We start from the raw sequence: 22,810 nt of genomic DNA on the forward strand, positions 1-22,810 counted from the left end.
GGAGTGCCTGGAGGAGGGAAGGACATTAGAAAGTACCTGTTATCACCCAGTAGTCTCTAGTTGATTCCGACACATCAAGGTTTGGATACTCCAAAGCTTTAAAAATAGAAGATTAAATTACATCATAAGATTCCAACATCCTACACATTATGCATCTCAAAACTGGCTACCCAGACAGCAATAAAATAAAATAAAATAAATAAAATTGAACTATGGCCCGAGAGGAGATCTAGAGCATCATTTTCAGGGCTACAATTTCTCTTCTGTCTGAAAAGGAACACCAAGTGCAAACAGAAGAAGCACTGCCATACAAAGTAGAATATATATCTCCTGTTCCAAAATACTGACTGGGACAGAGTCTGGGATGAAGCCCAGGAATGCCCAGAACCAAGAAGGATTAGTAATAGGTGTTGTATTCATCTCTGCTGCTTTCTCCCCTGCAGAAAACCAGATGAGACTCCATGATGATTCTGTGATTAATCCTTATATAGCCCAGACCACAGTTTTAGCCTAAAACAATATGAAAATATAGCAGGGTCAGACTCCACATGGATTGCAAAGGAGACTAAAAAAACTGTGAGCACACCTTGGAGTGTGGAGCTCTCTCACTGTGCACAGTTTAAGGCATTACCACCGTATGTGTCTGCATCTGTGAGAAACTGGTATTTGCTGTTGTGATGCCTTTTGTTAGCTCCTGCACCTCCAAAGTGCACTAGGCTGTAAAGCTCAATATGCTGCTAATTCATTACAGCTCAGCATTTGTTCAATAGATTAATATTGGGAACTTAATTCAGAAAACATCCACGCTCTGCAGATTGATAGGCTGCTACTGAGTCACCTTGATTTTTAAAGCCCAAAGTGGCTCGGAATAGTAAACATTGTAAAGGATTTGATTTTGCACATTAGCTGCTTTTGAGGAGGATTTCACAGCGTGCCCTGAGCTGTGCATTTCCACAACAGACTGCAAAGGCTCTGGAGGAGCCACTGGAGCCTACTGGGAAATAGCATGCTCAGAGAACAACCTCAATATTTGTTTGATAAACTGAGACAACTACACTGCTACATGAATAAGCATCAAACGCTCTTCAAAGGAAACATTTTCCAGACACACTATCAGTCTGGAGCCATAAACACTGCTCGTGCATTAAGTTCATGAGTTTGCAGTACAGCTGCTGCACTGGGAATAAAACCAAGAGCTCCAAAATGAAATATAAGCCATTAGTTGTTAAAGAAACACTAGCTAAAGACTTTATCAGGTCTGTTCATCATGTGTGGGGACCAGCAGAGAGCTGCAGTACCACATGAGACTTGCTGTGTGACAAATGGCTTGCACAGCTCCTGACTACCAAGCATATTCCTGTACAGCCTTTGTGAGAAGCACCACAACCCTCTTCCCTTACAACAGGCCGATTTTGGAGGCCAAACACTTGAACTGAGCACAGCCAGCATCAAAACTTCCTCCAGCATTCTCCTTGTGCTCCTGGGTGGCCCATGAAGACACATCCTGAACACAAGGCATCCACCAGCCATCAAAAAGGATGAGAAATGGGGAACATCCCTTCTAGGTCCATGACCACCACATTTATCAACAGCCTCTGTCTCTCTGCCTCCCCTTACCTGTGGAAAGACTTCATGAAATCACAAGCCCACCTTGAGAGGTGTCTCTTACCCCATGATGGAAACTCTGATTCAAAAGTGCACCAACACAATGCAAGCACTTATAGGGCAGTTCCACCTATTTGTTTCCAAACATCATAATTTGATAGGTAATGCCTCAAACACAACAAACAAACCTCCTTTCCCAAAGATTTGCACAGTCACCTAAGTTAGCTGTGATTCCTGACTGCCCACAGCAGAGAGAAAGCACTGATGCCACAGAAAGCTCACTGTGCAAGTCACTGATGAAGAATTGCACCATGTCATTTCTCTGCTGTTGGGCTGTTTGCAAGCAAGATGGACTGGCAAAAGAAAAAAAAAAGATAATTTGTGTTTTCCTCAGTGCTCACTTTCCAAGAGTCTGCTCCTGCACTGATGCACCCAGCATGTCCCTGTCTCTTCTCACTGCCAGCAAACACAGAACTCCAGTCTGCAGCAAGCTTAATTTCACACATCACATTAACAAGCAGATTAAACAGAAATTCCCATAATCAGGTGTCTTGTCCCTTTAATCATTTTAAAGAAATTAGCACACAGAGTCAGGGAGCACATCCACCACATGGGCTGCCCACACAATTGTACCTCAGATCCTCCACAGCAACTGGAATGGAAGAAAACCATTGATGCCAAAGTACTCAGACCACTGTAAACTGGGGATGCAGTTCAGCAAATGCACCAACAACTTTTTAAAATAGAAGAACAGATGGAGCTCACCCCACTACCCAAACACACTCACAGCCTGAGCCCAGCCCAGCCCCTGGAGCAAACACCAGGCCTGAGGATTCCACTGAAGCAAAGGACTATGCTGAACTAAAGTTCATTCAGTGCTGTGCTAAGCATTCCTGAAATGAAGACTTTGGGACCTCTTGTGCTTTGCTTTTAACAAAACTACAATTTCATTTTATTTGAAACCTGGCACAGGAAAATTTTTTAATTAATGACAGAGTATATATGTTTTTCCTTAGTTTTTTGCCAGTGTTGCTAGCAGCCAAAATAAACACTGAACCCAGGGGGAAAAAATCATCTAATTCCCTCTCTTCCTTTTTTTTTTTTTTTTTTTAATAAAATACAGTTTAAAAAGTAGCTAGAAAAACTACCCTGAGCTTGACAACAAAGCCAAATTCTGGTGCTGGCTAATCTTGATGCTGGGAAGCACATACTTACATTCAGCAATGGTGAGAGGTGGGTAGGTGAGGTAGAAACCCACCAGCTCAGCTGACAGCTGATTAAGAAGGTTGCTGGAAATGGTGCCATTTAGAGTTGTGCTTTGATTTTTCACTACATAAAACAGAGTGACAGCTTGGGAGACATTGGAGGTGTTCAAAATCTGAAACAGAGGCAAAAAAATAATGTGTTGCTGTGGTTCAGCTCATTAAAAAAAAATAAAAACCAACCAAAAAAACCCAAATGAAAAACACCAAGGCAGTACAAAGAAACTGAGGAGATGTTAACCTGAAGAATGGATTAGCTACACCTCGTTCAGCTCTACCTGTGTGATGCTTTAATCCCTGCTTTAGCACTTGCAGGGTTCCTGGAGGACACCAGCAGGCAGAAATGGTGCAGGCAGGACTGAAAATGTTTTCCCCTGTTTTTAACAGAAAATGTGGGATGAGGAGAGGATTCTTATCAGAAAAATCAGCCAGTGCTTGATGCAGAGAAATTGTCCTGTTTATCTTGCTGTCTTTGCTGCCTTCCTACTGTTGGTTTCTAGGCCCACACATTTTCCATATTAAATTAAAGTTTCTGCTCCTAACATATGAATGCCTGCTCTCCTCCCCACTCTAGCTCAGTGCCAGTCTCTTCCTGAGCCCAAATTTCAATACCACATTTTGAGGACCAATTCTATTCTGCAAGTGCTGGATGAGATTCTGAAACACCAGGAACAAAACCCACATATTTTCTTGGAAAACTTATGCCCAGGGGCAAGTGGGATGGCATTATTTGGGTACTGATAGGTAGGCCTGACAGCATTCATGAATATTATTTAAATACCCATTTTTATGGTTTGGATCACCAGGTTAAAAGAAAAAGCCATGGTATTAAAAAAAGCATCAGAAGAGCTCAAGGTCAGACCAAAAGTCTGCCTAGCCAATGTCCACTTACAAATGGCTGGAGCAGAAGGTTGGAGAAATAGCCCAGGACAAGAGGAATAAATGACTTTCAACAATGTAAGATTATCCTACAGCTATGTCAGAGCCATAAATCATGGCTGGGTTTAAAAAGGGTTGATGACTTTTTATTCTGTATCTTTGGTCAAACGTTTTTTGTCATTTCCCTATTTTTTTTTCTAGTTACATCTGGACATCTTTATCACACAGTGTGTGAAAGGATGCTTCTTTTTTATTTAAATTTGAGTAGTTCTGTTATGGGAAACTCCAAGTGACCACTCCTGATTCACTACAGCACTCATGCCTGGAGAACCATGACCAATTTCATTTCTCCTTACATGGAAGATGTTTCATGCCTTTTACTCACCTGCCCTCTACTCTCCTAGGGCAGCAAAAGTTCTGAACTGGCTCTGCCTGCTCCAGAACTGTTCCCCAGTTTTCAATTAATCTAAAGCCCTCATGCAGTGTTTTATTGCACTGACTTAGTCTTTTGCATGATACTGGTATAACTTCAGAAAAATTGATCATGAAGATCACACCCTCGAGCCTCTTGCTTCCCAGCTTATATGTTGCCTCCAGGACCTCCATCCTATCTCTTCTTAAATTGGCAATACCCACAAAAACAGCCACTACCTTCTTCTAGGGCTCCTTCCAAAATTGCTTAGGTGCTTTGTGAGATCTCCAATTTCCACCCCAAGCAAATTAGCCACCATGAAGTTCCCCTCAATGCCATGGTTCCAGCTATTGAAAAGGTGAGTAAAAATCAGGCCCTCTGTGGTGAATTTGTGCCTGTGAGTATGAAACTGAAATGGATACCATGAGAAAAAAATCCTATTCCGTTATTTCATCTTTATACCTGAACAGCCTCACTGAAAGCAACTAATGTGTCAGAATAACATGTTCAGTAAAGATATCAATCTGGAAGACTGTGTTTTTATACTTGGAATTTCATTTATATGACTGAACTGCAAACAGTAAAACTCCAATTCATGAAAAGCAACAGCCTTCTATAAATCATACATTTATGAGTTCTCCTGCAATGCATGAAACAATCTTATTGCAGATGAAAACATAAACCTCCTTCCACAGTGGCTAGCAAAGGCACTGTGTTGGAATAAAATCATACACATGGCAAAGAATAACCAGGAGGGTTTGGCAACAGGCACTGGCACAGCACCCAACACTGTACCTGAACAGTTAAGTTGTTGCTGGTGTTTAGGACCTTTCTTTCAGCATCCTGAAATGCTCTCTGGAGCCGCTGTTCCATGGTCTGAACAAATTTGCATGACTGAATATTGTCTGTTTGACCCACAAACTGCAGCTCTGGAAAAAGGAAGGCATTAGAATGTGTACAAAGTATTCTCAGCTGCAGCACCAAGAACAAAATGATCAATTTACACATTAAGCAGGTGAAAATAATGCCACTTCAGGAACTGCACTAAATTAGCCTTAATTAAGACAAAATGTACGAATTAAATTGCATTATTAGAACTGATACTCTCCACAAACAAATGGAGATTGTTTCTGCAATGATATATAAGATGGTAGGGCCTGCTCACTGTGCCCATACTTACTCAGAGCCAGGCAGTAAGCAAAGTCATTCTAAAAGACAAGTTATAATCTTAAATCTTGCAGGTCATTTGGTCCTGCAAAATATAATCAATCATAATATTGATTCTCATTCTGCTTTATTTTCACTCTAGGAAAAATGTACTTAACTGCCATAAGTATGTGTATACAAACATTGTAAGCACACATGTAAGAAATATTTTCTATCATTTAATATACATCATTTCAGAGCACTCTGCCCTCTCCTAGCTTATAGTGTCCTGCAATTACTCTGTACTGATGCTTGCTGCCACCTCTCCTTGATGCCTTTTTGGGACTACTTAACAGAGGCTAGACAAAACTAAGGGAGTAAAAAGTGGTTATTTTTATTGGAGGGCCTTCAGGTACACTTTGGGCCCCCAGGATCTACACCCATAAAATGGACAAATGGTCAGGTGTTTTCAGGCTTTTATAAGTTTGGGCCATTTGCATATTGGGGGTTGATCTCTCAATTACACCTTCAGATAATGAAGTCATTTTCCCCAAATTTGCTCCCCCCAGTTCACTTTTGTTTACATTTCTGGGGCCTGAGGCAGTGAGGTGTCCTTGATTCCCAGGCCTGGAGAGGAATTGTTGTGTCTGACCAAACTGGGAGAACAGTAGCTCACACTCTATATGGAGTCTAGAGTTATGCACTAAAGAATTGCAGGCTTACAAATATATGGAAAATATAAAAGCTGAAACCTTAAGACATCACCCTCACAGCAGTGCCGATGGCCCTGGCAGCAGAGCACTGGGAAGGACAGGGGTGCCACAGGAAAGCAGCAGCAGATCCTGTCCTGCTGCCATGTCACTGCCCCAGAGAGCCCCTGGGCACCAATCCATGGCCATACACCCAGCCCAGACAGGTATCCCAGCCCAGACAGGTATTCCAGTCCAGAGAGAGTATCCCAGTCCAGGCAGAGTATCCATCCTAGCCCAATCAGGGTACCCCAGCCCAATCAGGGTATCCATCCCAGCCCAGGCAGGACATCCATCCCAATCCAATCAGAGTATCCATCCCAGCCCAGGCAGGCTATCCCTCACTCACCTGTCTTCAGCTGGAAGTGGTAGGCAGGCAGGGGCTGCCAGGGCAGGGCCAGGGCCACCAGGGCCTGCAGATGTGGCACGTGCAGCCTCATGTCTGCCGTGGCGTTGGCCACGCCGTAGGCCAGCAGCGTTTCGGTGACAGCAGCCGGCGTGAAAACCATCCTGCCCCGAGTGACATAGTACCCCACCGTGAGGTTACTCGACTGCTCCAGCACTTCAACCTAAAACACACAGGGAGGCACGGGGCTTTATTATTTTGCTTGCAGTTCAGCCACTGTTTGGTGGGGTTTCTCACTCTGTGTCCCTTGTAGGGTTTTTATCCTTTAATCCCCTATAAACACTGTGGGATCCGTTAGTGTCAGATCAGACACGGTATTAGCAGAACTGCTCTGAGAGTTTTAGGCTCAGCCCATGCTGAGCTCTGATGGGCTCCAAATTGAAGGAGTGCAGAACTGCAAACCTTCAGGTTAGGCTGGGCTTCATTCATGCACAGATACTGGGACATTTACATAGGCATGGAAAAACACAGAGAGCTTCCAGCTCCTACTCCATGCCTGAACTTCACTGACTTCATGCGTGTTTCTGATATTGCAGGTTTACAGACAGATTTTTGAAAGACAGGTTTCCAATATTTGATTGGGCTATCTCTTATCTCCTGTTCTCCTGTGCTGTCTGAGATAGTTAAGTCTATGAGTGGACCTATACAAGTGAAAATGCCAAACCACAAGAATAGACACACTGTGAGTCAAAACATGGGCTCAGTTTTACCTCAAAATTCTGTATTTTCCATAAAGTTTTAGCCCTGGAACTGGTCGGCTTCACTAAGTTTTAGCTGGTTTCCTCTGTTAGAAGAAGGCAGCTCCCTTCAAGTTTGCCAAAAGGTAGGGGACTAAACCTGGCAGTTTTTATTGCTGCTGCCAAGGAGCACACAATTCCCAAACCATCCTCCACACTTGGAGCAATAAAGCGTGAGGACCAAAGTCAACCTGGCGACCTCTGTTTTGAGAAAAATTGCTTTTTACCTCCCTAGAAGCTTGGTGAGTGTGGCTCCTAACAGCCTTGGACCCCACACAAATCCCAGCCTGAGGGAAGCCGTGTCCCAGGGAAAAGGGCCCTGGCAGCCCACCCGAGCCTGCTCTCACACACAGCAGTGCACAGGTTCATGCAATTTAGCTGCAAAGAGATGAACACATCACCTCCATTTATTTTCAATAAAACAGGGCTCTCTCCCTGCTCGGGATTCTTGTGGCTGTGAAATTGCACCTGTCAGGTGCTGGGTTTTCAAAGCAGGGAGGGAGCTGACAGCAGTGACATCCCATTTACCAGCCGTGCTCTTGCCATTGATCCAGGCTGAGCACAGCAGCACCCGGCTGCCCCTGAGCAGGAGTCACTCCTGAGCTGTAGGGGGAAGAGGAAACTGCTGTCAGTAGTTATTTCCCAGAACCAAAAAGAAGTTCTTCTTCATCAAATTAACTGCTAAAAGTTTTGGAGTATTCCTTATATTTTTAGAGACCAGAGTGGGTGCCACCTCTGGCTGCTCTCCATAGGAAAATCTCAGTGCTCCCCTCCAAGAGGCTTCCTGTATTCCTGCATGCAGAGGCAGCACTGGAGCTGCAGGCAGCTGCAGTTCTTTGGTGGAAGAGCTGTTTAGGTGAAATCAAGCACGGAAAGCCAAGCACACCTACCTGAGCACTGACGTTCTGGTTGAAGGCTTGTCTCAGCACTTGGTTCAGGCCTTTTCTCACACTCTCCCTGAAGGCATTGCTGATCATCATCCTCCTTGTGTTCAGAAACAGAACTGTGGAGCAACAAAAGCCACAGGGTGGTTTGAGACATCACCATGCTCCTGTTTGCTCTCTTTAATTGTTTTACATTGGGCTGGCTGTGCAGGGATCATCAAAGCAGCAGCTTGGATTAGCAGCAGCTCCAAAGACAAGAACTGAGGGGCTCAGCAGCTCCTGAGCTCCCTGTTCATCCCATGGCAATAGTCCATTGTTTCCATGTTTCCAGAGCAAGGCCTAACAAGTGCAATTTCTTTAGCAGCAACAGCAAGTCTTTGCCATGCTGCCTCTCCAAGGAGGCTTGAGGCCACTCACTGCCTGAGGACAGACTGGCACAGCATTCCCAGGGGACTGAGCCAGAGCTGCACAGGCAGGCTTCACATATTCATGGCCACAGCTACATAAAAGAAATCTGCTGCTCCACTCTTACAATTATTTTCTATTTAGGAAACATCTCTATGCTTACTTTAATAAAACTATCACTATCTTTTTCTTTTTCTCTTGTAATTTGCAGAAAGACTTTTATAGCTGTGCTTGAGTACTTTCAATCATATACTGTACACAAGCTACTTCTATCTTTAGAAATAGCTGTTGTATTCATCACACTACTGATGGTGATATTTAGCAGCTAACAAACACACATTAGTTCCAAAAGCTGCTTAATTCACTGTAGCCTGTATCAGGCAAGGTCACAGACTCTATTCTTTGCTGACATCTCCAAGACAAACACATCTTCTGGTGCTGTGCTGCCACAAGGAGTCCATGAGAAGCTGGGCAAGGTACCTCAGAGTTCTTACAGCTGAGGAGAAGCTGTCCATGAATAAACAGCTGGAGCCAGAAATGGCACTGTTCACATAGAAAATCCAAATCCAAATCGTCCCATTTTGAAGTGTGCAACTCTAGGTGCTAAACATAATTTTAATGATAGAATTAGGTGTTCATATTAGAACAGAAGAGGTTTTTGTGCATTAACAGGGCTGAGGACTAAGGCAAGTTACTGCACTGTCCTCTTCAGCAACACAGACTCCTTACTGCAAAGCAGGCACCAAACCACCCCAGCTTACAGGGCTGTCCCTCCTGCAGTGACCCCTGAACTTCACAGCACCTCATCTCACCCCTTCGTCTGACACATTCATGTTAAAACCCAAGCCACGGGCAAAGCCAGCGCCGTTTCCATCCAACAACCCCGCTCATACCCACCCGGTTCAGATCAACCACTGCTGCCCCACATCCCTTGACACTGGGGCGTGTTCCTCACACCCCTCACGGAACAGGAGCCCCCTGCAGCAAAGCCAGAGGCTGGCTGCACGTACCTGTTTTCACCATCATGTTGGCAGAGAGCCGGCAATCCAGCGAGGGAGCTGCCGTCATGTTAGCGAAGGCGGCTGCTGCCGTGGTGCCGGGAGGAGCAGGGGGAAGCCTAGTTGTTTTCGCTGATGCTGTAATAGATGTCAAAGCTGCTGTCATTGTCAGGGGGTATGGGGTTGGCCTTTTGGTGATGTCTGAGCTCGGGAACTTGTGGGTGTCAGTTACTGTTGTTTCTATCTGCCTCGGTGCGTGCGCTGTGGGTGCGAGTGTGGAAGCCGTGGCCGTGCTGCTCTTGGGGGTTATGAGCAGGGCTGGCGTGTCCAGAGGTGAGGCAGTCGTGTTCCTCGTTGCAAAAGGAAAATCTGCCCGTGCTCCTACTGAGCTTAGATCCGATGTCAGTTTAGTGGCAGTGATATGTTTTGTTAGTGTCGGTATCGGTGTGCTTAAAGCCATCACAGATGGCAAAGGTGTGGTTTCAGTGCCTAGAGAAAAGAAGGAAGAAGCTGGCACTGGTGAAGCTGGAGATGATTTTCTTGTTATTGGTTTTGCTTCTGAAGTTTCTACTGTAGGTATTGCACCAGAAGATACTCCAGATAACACTGTAAGAACAGAATGGGTAAAGTTGGTTGTTGGCAAAAAAGGAGACTCTATCTGTGTTGGTGATGCATGGACAGAAGTTATGATGACTGCAGAGCACTGGTGGTAGGGGTTTGCAATGGGATGCCTTTGGTAGCTTTATTAGATATGTTACTGGGAGCTAGACTATGACTTGTAGCACTTGTGTCCCACTCCTCCTCACTGCATATGGCTGGATATTTATCAGCCATAACCAAATAAGCAGGGGACTCCAACTGTCTGTGTGCAAATTCTGGAAAACTTCCAGAACCTTTGTCTTCTCAGACTAAACTATTTAAGAGACTTGAGCCAGAAGGCTTGGTTACAGGGAAGGGGGACTGGACTGGCAGTGTGCTGAGGCTGACACTGCTTCTGTTTGGGGCTGAAGCAATCAAGTGAGCTGAAAAGCCAACACCAGTGCTGTGCCTAATGTTTTGGTCAGTAATCCTTCCAGAATCACTTGTTTGGTGTATTCTAGAGAGCTGGGGAAAGCACCTGCAGCATTAACAGGAGGCACATGTAAATGGAGAGATGCTTTCTCATGTATACTGATAGAACATCTCCAACACAGAAGAAATCAGCAATGTTTTCAGCCATGTTTCCATGCTTTTTTTGCAGAGGTATTGTCAATGCAGTAGCAATGGATGAATATCGAACAGGAGATGTTTTCAGTGCAAATGCACCTACATCAAATCCTGAAAAGTTATTCTTTTCAGCAAAGGGTAGATTTGAAATGTTTTTACTAGGGCATGTATATGTATAGTTTGCTGAAGGGGTGGAGAAGAGTGGCTGCTGATTTATATTAATTTTGTTTTGCAGACTTGACACTACTGAGTGTGGTGCATGGTACTCATCTTCCAATGGAAAAGTACTTGGTGCAACTTCCCTTATTTCCATTTGGACTGAAGGTTTTACCAAGTGAATGCTAATGCCAGCTGCAGACAGCAAATGCTTTATTGGTCCACGTAGAAGCTGAAGTTACAACTTCAGGAAGGCTGACAGGATCTAAATTGCTTTCAGAGTCTGCATTCAAAATCCTGGAAGAGCCAGAGCTGTGGCTGTCCATCACTGTTGTCATGGGAACAAGTGATGGCAGCGTACCCCACTCTGGAGGCATGACATTGGCGAGTGGCTTTTTATCAACTGAATGCAAAGTCTGGCCAGAGGTTAAATGATTTTAAGCTCTTGGAAATGAATATTCTGCATGTGGGGTCACAAGAGTGGGTACTTCATCTTTCTGTCTTCATTTACAGTTACATCTGAACTTTCTGCACTTCCAGGTAGAGAACATGCAGTCACAAAAACAGCAGTGGCAGAAGTACTCGTGGTGGCAGGTTCAGGTTTTGAAAGGCGCCCAGTGGAAGTCATTAATGGCACTGCAGCTACATCAGGAGTTGTCATGGCCATCTCCAAAAGAATGTGTTGGATCCTTGATCCTATGAAGAGTGTACAGGTTTGGATATCTGGAGAAACTCTGGAAAGCTGAGTTCCATAATGCAGAGCTTTATTAGCATTAAAGTTCATGGACATCTTTGCTGTCACTCCTCTTGTGAAAGGCTGTAGAGCTGTCCTCGCCACAGGAAAACCACCAGGATTTGGGAGAGCAGGGCAGAAGCAGCTGGGAGTTTATTTGCCTGCTAAGTTCCATCAGCCAGGCCCTCTGCAAAAGTCTGATTCAGAGGCAGCAGTGGGAGGGATTTGCAGCCTGTCCTGGTTGGCTGCTGCCGCCCTGGGACTGGCTGTGTGTGCTGCCCCAGTAAACACCTCGTTTGTCTCAGTTAGCAAGGGAGACCTTGGGCTTGTTGGAGAGGAGTGAGCTGCATTTCTAAAGAGAAAATCTGTTTTGCTTCTAAATTCTCATACTGGCAGCACTGCACTGCGGGCGTGCTTTGCATCTGGGATGTGTGATAATGGCAGTGAAAGGGAGGATGTGCTCTGTGCCGAGCTGGAGACCTCAGCCAGGCTCTTGGAGGCTGGTGACATGACAGGAGCAGGGTTAGAGCCTGTAGTGCAATTAGTCAGTGCTGTGAAAGACTGAGGGTGACTCATTGGCAGTGTTAGATGTGGAGTACCTGCAGCATGGCAGACTGATGTAGGAACCTCTGCTTTATCCTGAAAAACTGATGATGACAGACAAGTGATACCACTCATTCTGCCAGTCAGTGCTGCCCTAAATGGCTCCAGTAGAAGAGACATTATACATACTCTTATTAAGGAATCCTGACAAACTTTTGGAAGTTACTGTCAGGGGAGACTGATGCATTTTTGACCCAGGAATATCAGAGTATACAGATGACAAAAAGGTCCTTTCCAAAGGAAACCCTTTCCCCACTAACTCTGTGAAATGCACTGCTGTTGAGCCAATGAAAAGCATGGCCCCCATAAACAAGTTGGGACCCCTTCTATGATTCACCACACTGGAATGCACCATGCTCAGAGCACTGTTCCTGCTTTCACTAACCTGTGAGCTAGCTGAATCTGTGCTGAAGAAACCTTCAGGATCTGCAGACAAAGGCACTTGGATGGGCAGTACAGCTGGTTTAGAAAAGTTAATGGCATGAGGTGACTGAATTACCAATGAGGAGAATGATGGTGATGGAAGAGCAGCAAGCATGTCTGATCCTGGTGTGCTTTCTCTGGAAATGGAGGGTGGTTTCTAATGGCACTGGCTGGGGTGGCACAGCTGTGCTCGAATGTGTCACTGGTGGTGTGGTGGGCAGTGTGGCAAACATACCAAGCTGAGGCAAACCTGTTAGAGCAGCTGTGTCATCTGCATCTTGAGATGATGGCCTCAGAGGTGACTCAGCTGAGACCTCAGCAGGGTCCTGGGGTGCACTGTTCCCACTGCCTTGATAGAGGGAGGGGGACAGATGCATCTGATCCAAAGTCCTGGTGCGTGCGCCAGTCAGCGTTGTTCTGATCATCTGAAGCAAGTCTGCATTCTCCAAAGTCTGCCCCAGAGAAATATCAGCTACTGAGGGAGTCTTGGTTTCTGTGGAAGGCCGTGTTGGTGATAGGATAGATCTCCAGTCAGGAAAACTTCCTGTAGAAGGAGCATCATTGATATGCTGTAGCCTGATACCTGTAAAATAATAACTAAAATGAGCATATTCTTCCCCAAAATGAAGAGCTGTTATCTTGTTGCTACAAATCCCAACACAAAATGCATTAAGTTTGGTAAAACAAGTGAATTTCTTTTGTTGTTTACAGAGTGCATAAAAATTTAGAGAAAGTTTACCAAAAAAAATCCCAAACATGAAACTCAGTGAAAGGCTCAACACAACAGATTTTAAACCCCTAACTCGTTTCATCTGACAGAAGAATAAGGAAAGCTGCCTGGGCCATATTATTCCAAAATCTTACTTTTCCCAGGGATGTTTCAACAAACTAAGACACATTCTTAAGCCTGAGACAATTCCTGAGGTTATCACGAGTCACCCTGTGACAAAATATTGTGTGAGAAGATGGCTTTAGAAGCAGTGCAGAAAGGGTATGGGTTTTGACAAGCAAGATCAGTGCCTTGGCATGCAGTGTGCCAGGGGAATAGAGGCAGCACTGGCTGTGTTCCTGTAGGATGCATCTGGAGGTGCTCATCCTGCCAGCTCTAATAACACACGCCATTACAGGCACAAAAGGAAGAAAATAAACCACGGATGAACAAGAGGAGAGGGGGGCAAGATCCAAAACAAATTAGGACATTAAACTCATTTTTTGACATGTGCAGATGCACAACACATCATTTCAAACACCAGTTTACTCTGCATTCAGCACCATAGTGTCCCCAGGCTTTGTTTTCTTGAAATGATTACAGTTATTCTGAAATCACAGAATAGGAACGCTCACATTTGTATTAATTTAAAGATTAGGATTCACTCAAGAGTAAAATTTAAGGTGGTGGGGTTCGGTTTTTTCCTTCCCCCACATCAAGACAATGGATCAAAACTCAGCCCTGGCACTTGGTACCATGCCAATCTGTGTCCCCTTGTACAGCCAAGCAGAGAGAAGACATGGAGATAAATCTGCCCTCCAGCTGCAGCACATCTGGATCAGACACAGGGGATGCCAACCTCCTCCACAGCCCCATGAATAACTCAGTATAATGGTGTGGAAGAGCAAGCAGGGAGATCTTGAGACACACAATGGGCTGGGCATTGGCTGCAGCCACCCATGAACCCAAAGGTCAGCAGAGGCAGCAGCACCAACTGGGATCAGCCCACAGGAGCCAGCAGCAGGAGACCTCACAGCACAGGGGAGGAAAATGGGTCATGTTGCACCTGTCTAAAGCTAAGTTTCTTTCTTTGTACAGTTTTCTTTCCTCCTAAGTTCCTACACCACCCATCATCCATATGCACAGGCCACAGGAGATGATTAGACCAGCTCCAGGCTCCCGTGTGCACCCCACAGGAATGTGCTGGAATTATGGTTAGCAATTTTTCTCTCTTAAAAAAAAAATACACAGACACAAATAAAACCCAAGAAAAGAAAAGAAGGAAACCCAAACCAATCTTCCATTTTATGCCTGTATTTGAGTTTTATTAAGCCATGGTGAAAAAGGGCCTTTATTATCTCCTTCACTGAGATGCAAGAATAAATACAGTCTCCAGAAGCAATTTGGTTTAGGGAAGCAGCTCCAGAACGGACAACAGAACAGAGCTCTGCCCTCCAAGCAACCAAAGCAGCCCCCAGACCTTTCACCTGACACAGGTTAATTTGCACACAAGTGATCTGGAGAAAAGCAAAGGGAGGCAGACACAGGGAAATGTGAGACAAGCAGGGGAACAGGGAGCCCAACCCACTTCTATGGAGCTGCTCCAGAGGGTCAGCAGGCTGGACAGAGACTGCAGAGTCCACCAGGGAACTCGACCCACCAGGAGAGGTTTGCAGCACAGAAGGGACATTTTTATATTTGAGCCATGGCTGCTATGTGTCACCAGGGGACTGGAGACTGGTGTGGCCTGGTTTCTGGGTTTCTGACACTCTACTTGCTCCACCCTGTGTTGGAAGGCACATTGTGTTCTAGGCTGGGTTTTAGTGGCTTTTCCTTTCTCATGAGTCCGGCAGATTTTTAACAAAAGGTAGGGAAGAAGACAAGATTAATTTTGCTCAGCTAGAATGGATTCAAGCATGTGCTTGAAATTAAGAACTAGCTGATGTGCTTTGCAAAACCAAGCTTTAGGCAACCTGCAGCTTAAATATCTCTGCTGGTAAAGTCATCTTTACCCAACCTATAACTGTCTTGTTTCACCTCAGAACTGAAAAGTGACTGCAAAGCCTTCACATGGGATTTCTTCTAGCACTTAGTCCTAGAACTAGTCTAGCACAAGTCCTAAAGGGGAATTAAGCAAGTCAATGTTTTCTTCTTTTCTAAAACAACAAAACTTGTCAGCATCAATCCTCTCACAGATTGCACCATTCTTCATACATTTCTTCACACATTGGTTTAATGAGAACGATTATGAGCAGAGACAGCATAAACCTGGAAAAAGCAGTGATGTTACCACATATTGACAAGAAGTGAAGAAAAGTTCAAATATTGCAAAGAAGATAAAACACTGAATAAAAATATCCTCTAGCCACTGCTTAACTCCAGTCCTTCAGTTCTTGTTCCTTCCATTCCCTACAAACTGCCAATTTCTCTGTTCGTGCCCGTTAATGAAGTAAAGCTCCTGAGTTACTGAAGCATTAAGAAAATTATACAATATTTTGCAACCTATATATGATGCTGGCATTCCACTGCAGCAGATTTTCTTTTATTCTATGCCTATGGAAAGATACTGACTGTCAGTATCTGTTTCAAACTGCCACAAATTCAACATCCTGGTCGTAACCAGACAGACACAATATATGGAATTTACACTGAAGGACAAACTCTTTGCTTGACAATTGTTAGGATGGTATCAACCACTACAGCTCCCTATCAAAAACTGTGCAAAGCTAGGCTGTATCATGGAAAAAAGGGCAAGCAGGAAAACATTTCACTTCTACATCTATCAACAGCTGAACACACTCGATGAAGGAGGAGAAAACCAATTCAAATCAACAGGAAAGCCACAATGAGAACTCCCCACAGTGTGCATTGTGCCACTGCTTGTACACACCAGGATCTGCTCCTCCTGCCCCTAGATTACCTGTCACTCTTTCCTATTTCAGCCTATTGATGAACCACCACCTCCAACAATCCTCAAATCCATCTAGCAGTAACCTCATTACAACAGCCATCACTGATGAGGGACCTTGCCATTAGCAATAATGAGTAACATTTCCAATATGCTAGAGCAGGAAGTTAAAAATCACTCCAGTTTGGAGAAAACCTTTTTTTTTACATTTCTGAGCACTTTTGTGCATGCCTGAAGGCGTGATCAGGATCCTCACCCCTCCCCTTTAATAAAGTGAGGGTTCCCAGGAGGGCACCCTCACCTTCTCTTCTCCAAGCTGAGCAAACCAAGTGATCTCAGTCACTTCTTCCACATCTTGACCTCAAGATCTCCCATCACCTGCATCACCCTACTATAGACACACTCTCACAATGTCCTTCTGCCACTTCTGAGCCAAGACAAAATATCAACTCAAAGGCATCTCCAACAACAGAAGATTTTTGTTGTCTCAACTTTGGTTGCATTACTCACAGATCATCTGGATTAATGACATTTAAAAGTGAAGCTAATAAAGAGGATCTTCAGAAATTTTATTGCATGACTGACAAAGGCATCTTCCCCATTATATGTCAAGTATGTATCTTTACATAACCTTCAGCATACTGCAGACAGAATTTTAACTTCCTAATCAAGTTGCTTTAATTATTCATTTTTAGACCAAAAAAAGACAATAATAATAACTGCTATTAAGTATTGTAACGGCTAAATTTTAGGAATACAATGATACCTATATAATACTAATTGTAGCCATATAAAGCACAGCAGAAATCCAAGCATTATATTACATAAGGCATCTGGATTTTACACAGCTCTAAATCCATAAGCCCTAAGGGAGAGTAATTCCAAAGACACCTAATAAAAAAATCAGACTGTGAGAAATACAATTACTTGCAAACAAACACTTCAGCAAAGCCTTTGATAATGTCTGCCAGACGTTCTCCTGGAAAATCTGGCAGCCCATGGCCTGGAGATGTGCACTCTGCTGGTTAAGAACTGGCTGGATGGCTCAGAGTGCTGGGGATGGTGCCACATCCAGCTGGGGACAGTCATTAGGGATCAGTGTTAGGGCCAATCCCATTTAATACCTTTAGTGATGATCTGGGTGAGGGGATCAAGGGTATCCCCAAGAAGTTCACAGGCAACATTAAGTTGGGCTGGTGTGTTGGAGGCTCCTGCAGAGGGATCTGGACATGCTGGAGGGATGAGGTTCAGAAAGGAAAAATGCCAGGTCCTGCACTTGAGTCACAACAACCCCATGGAGTGCCACAGGCTGGGGGAGGAGTGGCCAGGGAAAAGGACCTGGGGGTGCTGGTCAAGAGCTGCTGAGCATGAGCCAGCTGTGCCCAGGTGGGCAGTGACCCCTGGCCTGTATCAGCCATGGTGTGGCCAGCAGGAGCAGGGCAGGGACTGTCCCCTGTGCTGGGCACTGCTGGGGACACACCTCGAGTGCTGTGTCCAGTTCTGGGCCCCTCAGCTCAGGGAGGACATGGAGGGGCTGGAGCCAGCCCAGAGAAGGGCAATAAAACTTATAGAGGGTCTGGAGGAGCAGCTGAGGGAGCTGGGGTTGTTTATCCTGGAGAAAAGGAGGCTCAGGGGACACCTCATGACTCTCCAGAACTGCCTGACAGGAGGGGGGAGCCAGGAAATTTGGGATGCTCTTCACTAAGGAGAGCCTGGACCAAAGGAGGCTCAGGGGACACCTCATCACTGTCCAGAACTGCCTGACAGGAGGGGGGAGCCAGGGGGGATCGGCCTCTTCTCATAGGAAACAGTGACAGGGTGAGAGGACACGGCCTCCAGCTGTGCCAGGGGAGGCTCAGGTTGGACACCAGGAGGAATTTCCTCACTGAAAGGATTGTTGAGCACTGGAAGGGGCTGCCCAGGGAGGTGCTGGAGTCCCCATCCCTGGAAGTGTTCAAGAAATGACTCAACTAGGCACTGTGGTTTAGTTGGCATGGTGATGTTTGGCCAAAGGTTGGACTCAATGATCTCAGAGTCTTTTCCAACATTAATGATTCCAGGATTCTAGAAAAAAACAACAACCCATTCACAAGCATTGCTGAGAGACCCTTTAGCATTTTACCCCACTCCATCCAGGACCAGATAGGGCCCTCCTAGGGCTGCATCTCCTCTTTAAAACAGTGCCACTAACATATCCAAAAAATGCAATTTTTTTCTTCTCAAAAGTACAATGCTTCCCTCTTATTATTGTTTTACCACGAGAGATTAAGTGACCAAAGGTCAGATATGACTGGTAGGGGATACAATAAGAAAATTAACAGAATTAACAGAAATTAATAGTAATCTCTGTTACACCAGTGAAAAAATGCACACCCTAATCACAGGGTTCTGCAATTTACTTCCATTGAAGAGCACTAAGCCTACACTGTATGATGACAGCACCACTTCAGAGTTTTCCTATTGCTATCTTTTTTTTCATTATTCATTAAGAGTTTACAATTGGAGAAATGGCACAAAAATACAGATTTTGTGAGCCAAAGGATGAATGAAAATACAAATGCTCAGCAAAGCATTTGTAAAAATAGCTATGTAGCATATCAAAATTTTGCTCACTGTGCAGAATGGTAAAAACTATGCCTTCATCATATGTTATCCCAATTATACATTGATGAGATCATTTCATGCCAACCTATGTATCCCATACATCTCACTTTTGGCATCATTCCACAGGCATTTGTAGCTTAATTACACACTTCTTGCAAAACAGTTAATGTGTAAGTGTTCCCTAGCCCTGACAACAAGCCAACCTGCAGACTCCTAATTCTAATAGGTTTAGAAGAAATGTTTCAGGTTCGTGTTTTTAGCTCATTGGGTAATTTGTAAATAAAAATTCATGTATTGGAGTGAGAGCTCTCTCATTGTCTCTTCCTCCATCATCATCATCATCATCATCTTCATCATTACCACCACATGAAAGAAGAAGAGGAAGAACAAGAAGAGAAGAACAGAAGAAGAAAGGCCAGGGAGCTTCTGCCTCTTGAGACTCTGGACCAGGCTGCAGCTTCTCCCTCTTGCACCTGGGAGCTGCTTCTGCTTTAATCAGGACTTTATTCCAGAAAGCTTTACCGTGGACTTTAACACTTGGGACTCTTTGCCTTTTGAGACTGATGTATTTTACAATAAAAATTTTACAGCAACCAACAACTGCTCTGCTCTTTGAATACCTAAATCCATAACAATCCTGACAGCAGCAAAAATGCACTTTTTCCCTGCTTTTGGCATGGCCTGCCTTGCCTGGCTCACCCAGCCCAAATGTCAGCTGCCTGGAATTCGGGAGGATTCTGCCACCAGCCCTGCTCCGGGAGGTGACAGCATGCTGTGACACGTCCCGAGTGCCAGCCTGGCCTGGGGCTCCCACTGTCAGCTCTGCTGGGAGGTTTTAATCGGCTCCAGCAGCAGGGAGGGAGCTGAAGAGCAGAGCAAGAGACAAAGGGTCAGCCAGGGCGAGAAAACCACGCTCTGGTGGCGAGGGGGACAATCCTGGCAGCGGCCAGCCCACCGGCAGCATCTGCATCCCCTGCAGCATCTGCATCCTCTGCAGCATCTGCATTCTCTGCATCCCCTGCATCCTCTGCAGCATCTGCATTCTCTGCATCCACTGCATCCCTTGCATCCTCTGCATCCCCTGCATCCTCTGCATCCCCTGCATCCTCTGCATCCCCTGCACGCAGGATGCAGGAGCAGCAGCTGGGCGGGATCTCCGGGAGGAGCGCGGCACAGGAGGGAGGGTTCATCACCACGGGATAATTGCATTTAATCACTCAGAAACCAGAACCTGCTCCGGGGCCCTGCCCTTGAGCCTGCCGAGCGTCCCCGTTACCGCTTCTGCCCGAGCTGATCTGGTTTTTCACAGTTTAAGCTAATAAATAACGTCTATATTTATGTATTTATTGTTATTGTATGTATTTGCTATTATTATAGTTAATTTTTAGTGCTTTTTCAGCAACACTTTCAGGATAAATACCTTTGTGTAAGCATGCCGCTTATCCATTTATTTGTAAACAGACATTTGCACAAACCTTTGCAAAGGAATTGTGTTTATTCGGGAAAGTTTCTGTAGACACTGCTGGCATCAGCATAAATGATTTCATAAACGACATAGCAAAAAAACTCAAGGTCATTTGGGAACTTACAGCAGCAAAGCTGCCAGTCCTCCTGCTTTTACCTTGAGTTCTACAATATTTGAGAGGCTTTTTTATGGAACAAACTAAAGAAACACCCCCTCAAAAAGCTTTAAGTAAAACACACTCTATTAGTAGTTGATTTTTAATTCTTTGCATGAAAATTCTGAATTCTTGAGGTTGCAGAAAAAAAAGAAAACTAAACTATTTTTAAACCACATTATTTTTTAAGCACATGACTTTTTTACAGGACTGGCTAAAGTTATTTACTTATTTTAAATTTCCAGAGCTAGGATGGGCTAAAAGGGTGGCACCAAATTCTCAAGAAGCATCAGAAGAGTTTGGGTTGCAAATTCTGATCTTCTGGAGTTAGGCAGCAAAATACAGGAAGCATGTAGCAGTTTTGCTACTGTCAGTAACTATATATAATAGTAATAGTAGTACAGGTCTATTATGATATGCAACAAAAATAAATATTTTCTTAACTAGAAGCTACTCCTTTAATAAAGCTTTCAGAGTTTAAACTCCCCAGCAAAATCAACACAAGAGGAGACCACAGAGAGCTCCTGCTAAAATCCATTTAATTTATTCTCCGAAAGAAGAAAAATCCCACTGTTTGCAGAACTTTCCTAAAGAAACGACAGTGCTTGCAAAAGGTTGAACTGTGGGCCAAATTACATAATACAATATATTCTGACATGCTTGTTGAGCAATTGTGAATGCTCCCTTGAGCCAAAAAGCTTTCTGCTCACCCACCCAAGCACATCTCGAAGGGAACATTTGAGGCCAGAGCCCAGGAGCAGGGAAGACCCTCTGGACAGAGCTCAGGGAACACAGCCCCTCCGAAGGGACCCCCAAACTGGGGCTGCAGGGGAAGGCTAAGGCAGGACACCAAAGCAAAGGTGTGCAGGTGATCCTCAGCACCCCCAGCCACTGCTGCTGCTCACTCAGCTCAAGGGTTTGCACCCTCACACTTCTTCATTTCAACTCATTTCAACTCATTTCAACTCATTTCAACTCATTTCAACTCATTTCAGGGCTTTGGGGGGTCAGTTTGTGGAGGTAACACACACCCACACACGGCTGGGAGAGGACAAGCCCTGTGTGCTCTTCAGCCACTGTTTGAGCCAAGGCACGAAGGGCAGGCAGGGAGGTTGTGCCTGGGGGCAGATCCTGCCTGGGCTCTGCTCCAGCAAGAGAACCAGGAGAGAAGTTAATCCTCCCCACGGAGAGATGCAATCTCAGAGGTGCCAAGTACACAGGATCAATACAAGGACCGAGGTATCCACAATTTTTTATTTTTAATCCACAATCTTTTGCTGCTTTCGAGCTCTTTCCACTGCCTGTGATGAAGGATAAAGAGGTGAAGACCAGGAAAGGAATGTAGGTCACACACAGAAGTATCCTGCCTTCTCTGCAGAGTGTTCAACATAGCCCCACTGACAATGCTTTCAAAGTACAAAAGTCTCTGCTCTTAAAAAAAAAAAATTAAAAACTCATATCGATTTTTAGATTAGAAAGCTTTCAGATCATACTGAAGAAAGGAGCAAATGACATACCCTTTTTTAAAAATGCAACAAAATAATCAAATCCAAGTTCTATTTTCTCTTCAAGATTTGCCCCAAACAACCAGTTTTTATCCATCCTGATATACAATGTAATTTCTGAACCCAAAAAAGTGCAGTCTATTACACAGCTTCAAAATGCAGAAAGGTTAAAATACTGAATATATCAATGAGCCAAATATTTGTTGAAATTTTGGGACATTCTTCTTTGGAGGGGAATCCTCCTTATGACCATGAATGGGACTTCAACCATGAGGTGTTGCTGGGAAGGAGTCCACATAAAATGCATGGTTTTTCTTAGATTAGAAAAACTATATTCTGGAGCAGGATCGACAGCACTGAGGGTAAGGGACAGCAAGAAAGCTGCTTTTTAAGGCTTGGGATTTTCCTCTCTCCCCACTTAACAGGACAGAAACTAGGGAAAAGGTCTTAGACACCACCTTGTTCTTCCTTGTATATAGGCCCTTTGGAAATTATCAATTTAAAGGAAATCCCTTTTAAATAAAAATCTGGGGTTTTTTTCTATTTTAGTTCAATACTGCCCTTTTATTCCTACCTTTTACAAATGTAGCAGAGGCCCAGTCTCAAAAAGGGAAAAATACTTTCCTGTGGAACAAACTTTCAACTTCCAGGAAGCAGCCAGAGAACATCCTGAGGTCAAGTCAGGATGACAGGCAGCAATTAAATTCTTCTGAACAACAAATCAACCTACAACTTTGCTAGGATCTGCTGTGGGCATTCAACACCAAGTGCAATATCCATTACATATTAATGAACTATGCATATCAACTAGGTAATTAATTTTTAAGCTGCTTGTCTGTTCTACAGTAAATGAAGACTTGG

At 44.5% G+C, this 22,810-nt stretch overlaps 1 protein-coding gene across 1 annotated transcript in view; it reads right to left on the reverse strand.

Annotated features, from left to right (window-relative positions):
* Window positions 1–22,810, reverse strand: part of KIAA1549L (KIAA1549 like) — a 129,260-nt gene that overhangs the window by 63,264 nt on the left and 43,186 nt on the right. The window contains exons 2-8 of the mRNA XM_088175743.1: window positions 12,855–13,187; window positions 9,496–10,089; window positions 8,087–8,199; window positions 6,403–6,622; window positions 4,954–5,087; window positions 2,821–2,983; window positions 37–96 (exon numbers count right to left, since the gene is read on the reverse strand). Of these exons, the coding sequence (XP_088031869.1) occupies window positions 37–96; window positions 2,821–2,983; window positions 4,954–5,087; window positions 6,403–6,622; window positions 8,087–8,199; window positions 9,496–10,089; window positions 12,855–13,187 (1,617 nt within the window). The remainder of the gene's footprint in view (window positions 1–36; window positions 97–2,820; window positions 2,984–4,953; window positions 5,088–6,402; window positions 6,623–8,086; window positions 8,200–9,495; window positions 10,090–12,854; window positions 13,188–22,810) is intronic.

Source organism: Sturnus vulgaris, chromosome 18 (assembly GCF_052056855.1).
Source record: "Sturnus vulgaris isolate bStuVul1 chromosome 18, bStuVul1.hap1, whole genome shotgun sequence".
NCBI lineage: Eukaryota > Metazoa > Chordata > Aves > Passeriformes > Sturnidae > Sturnus > Sturnus vulgaris.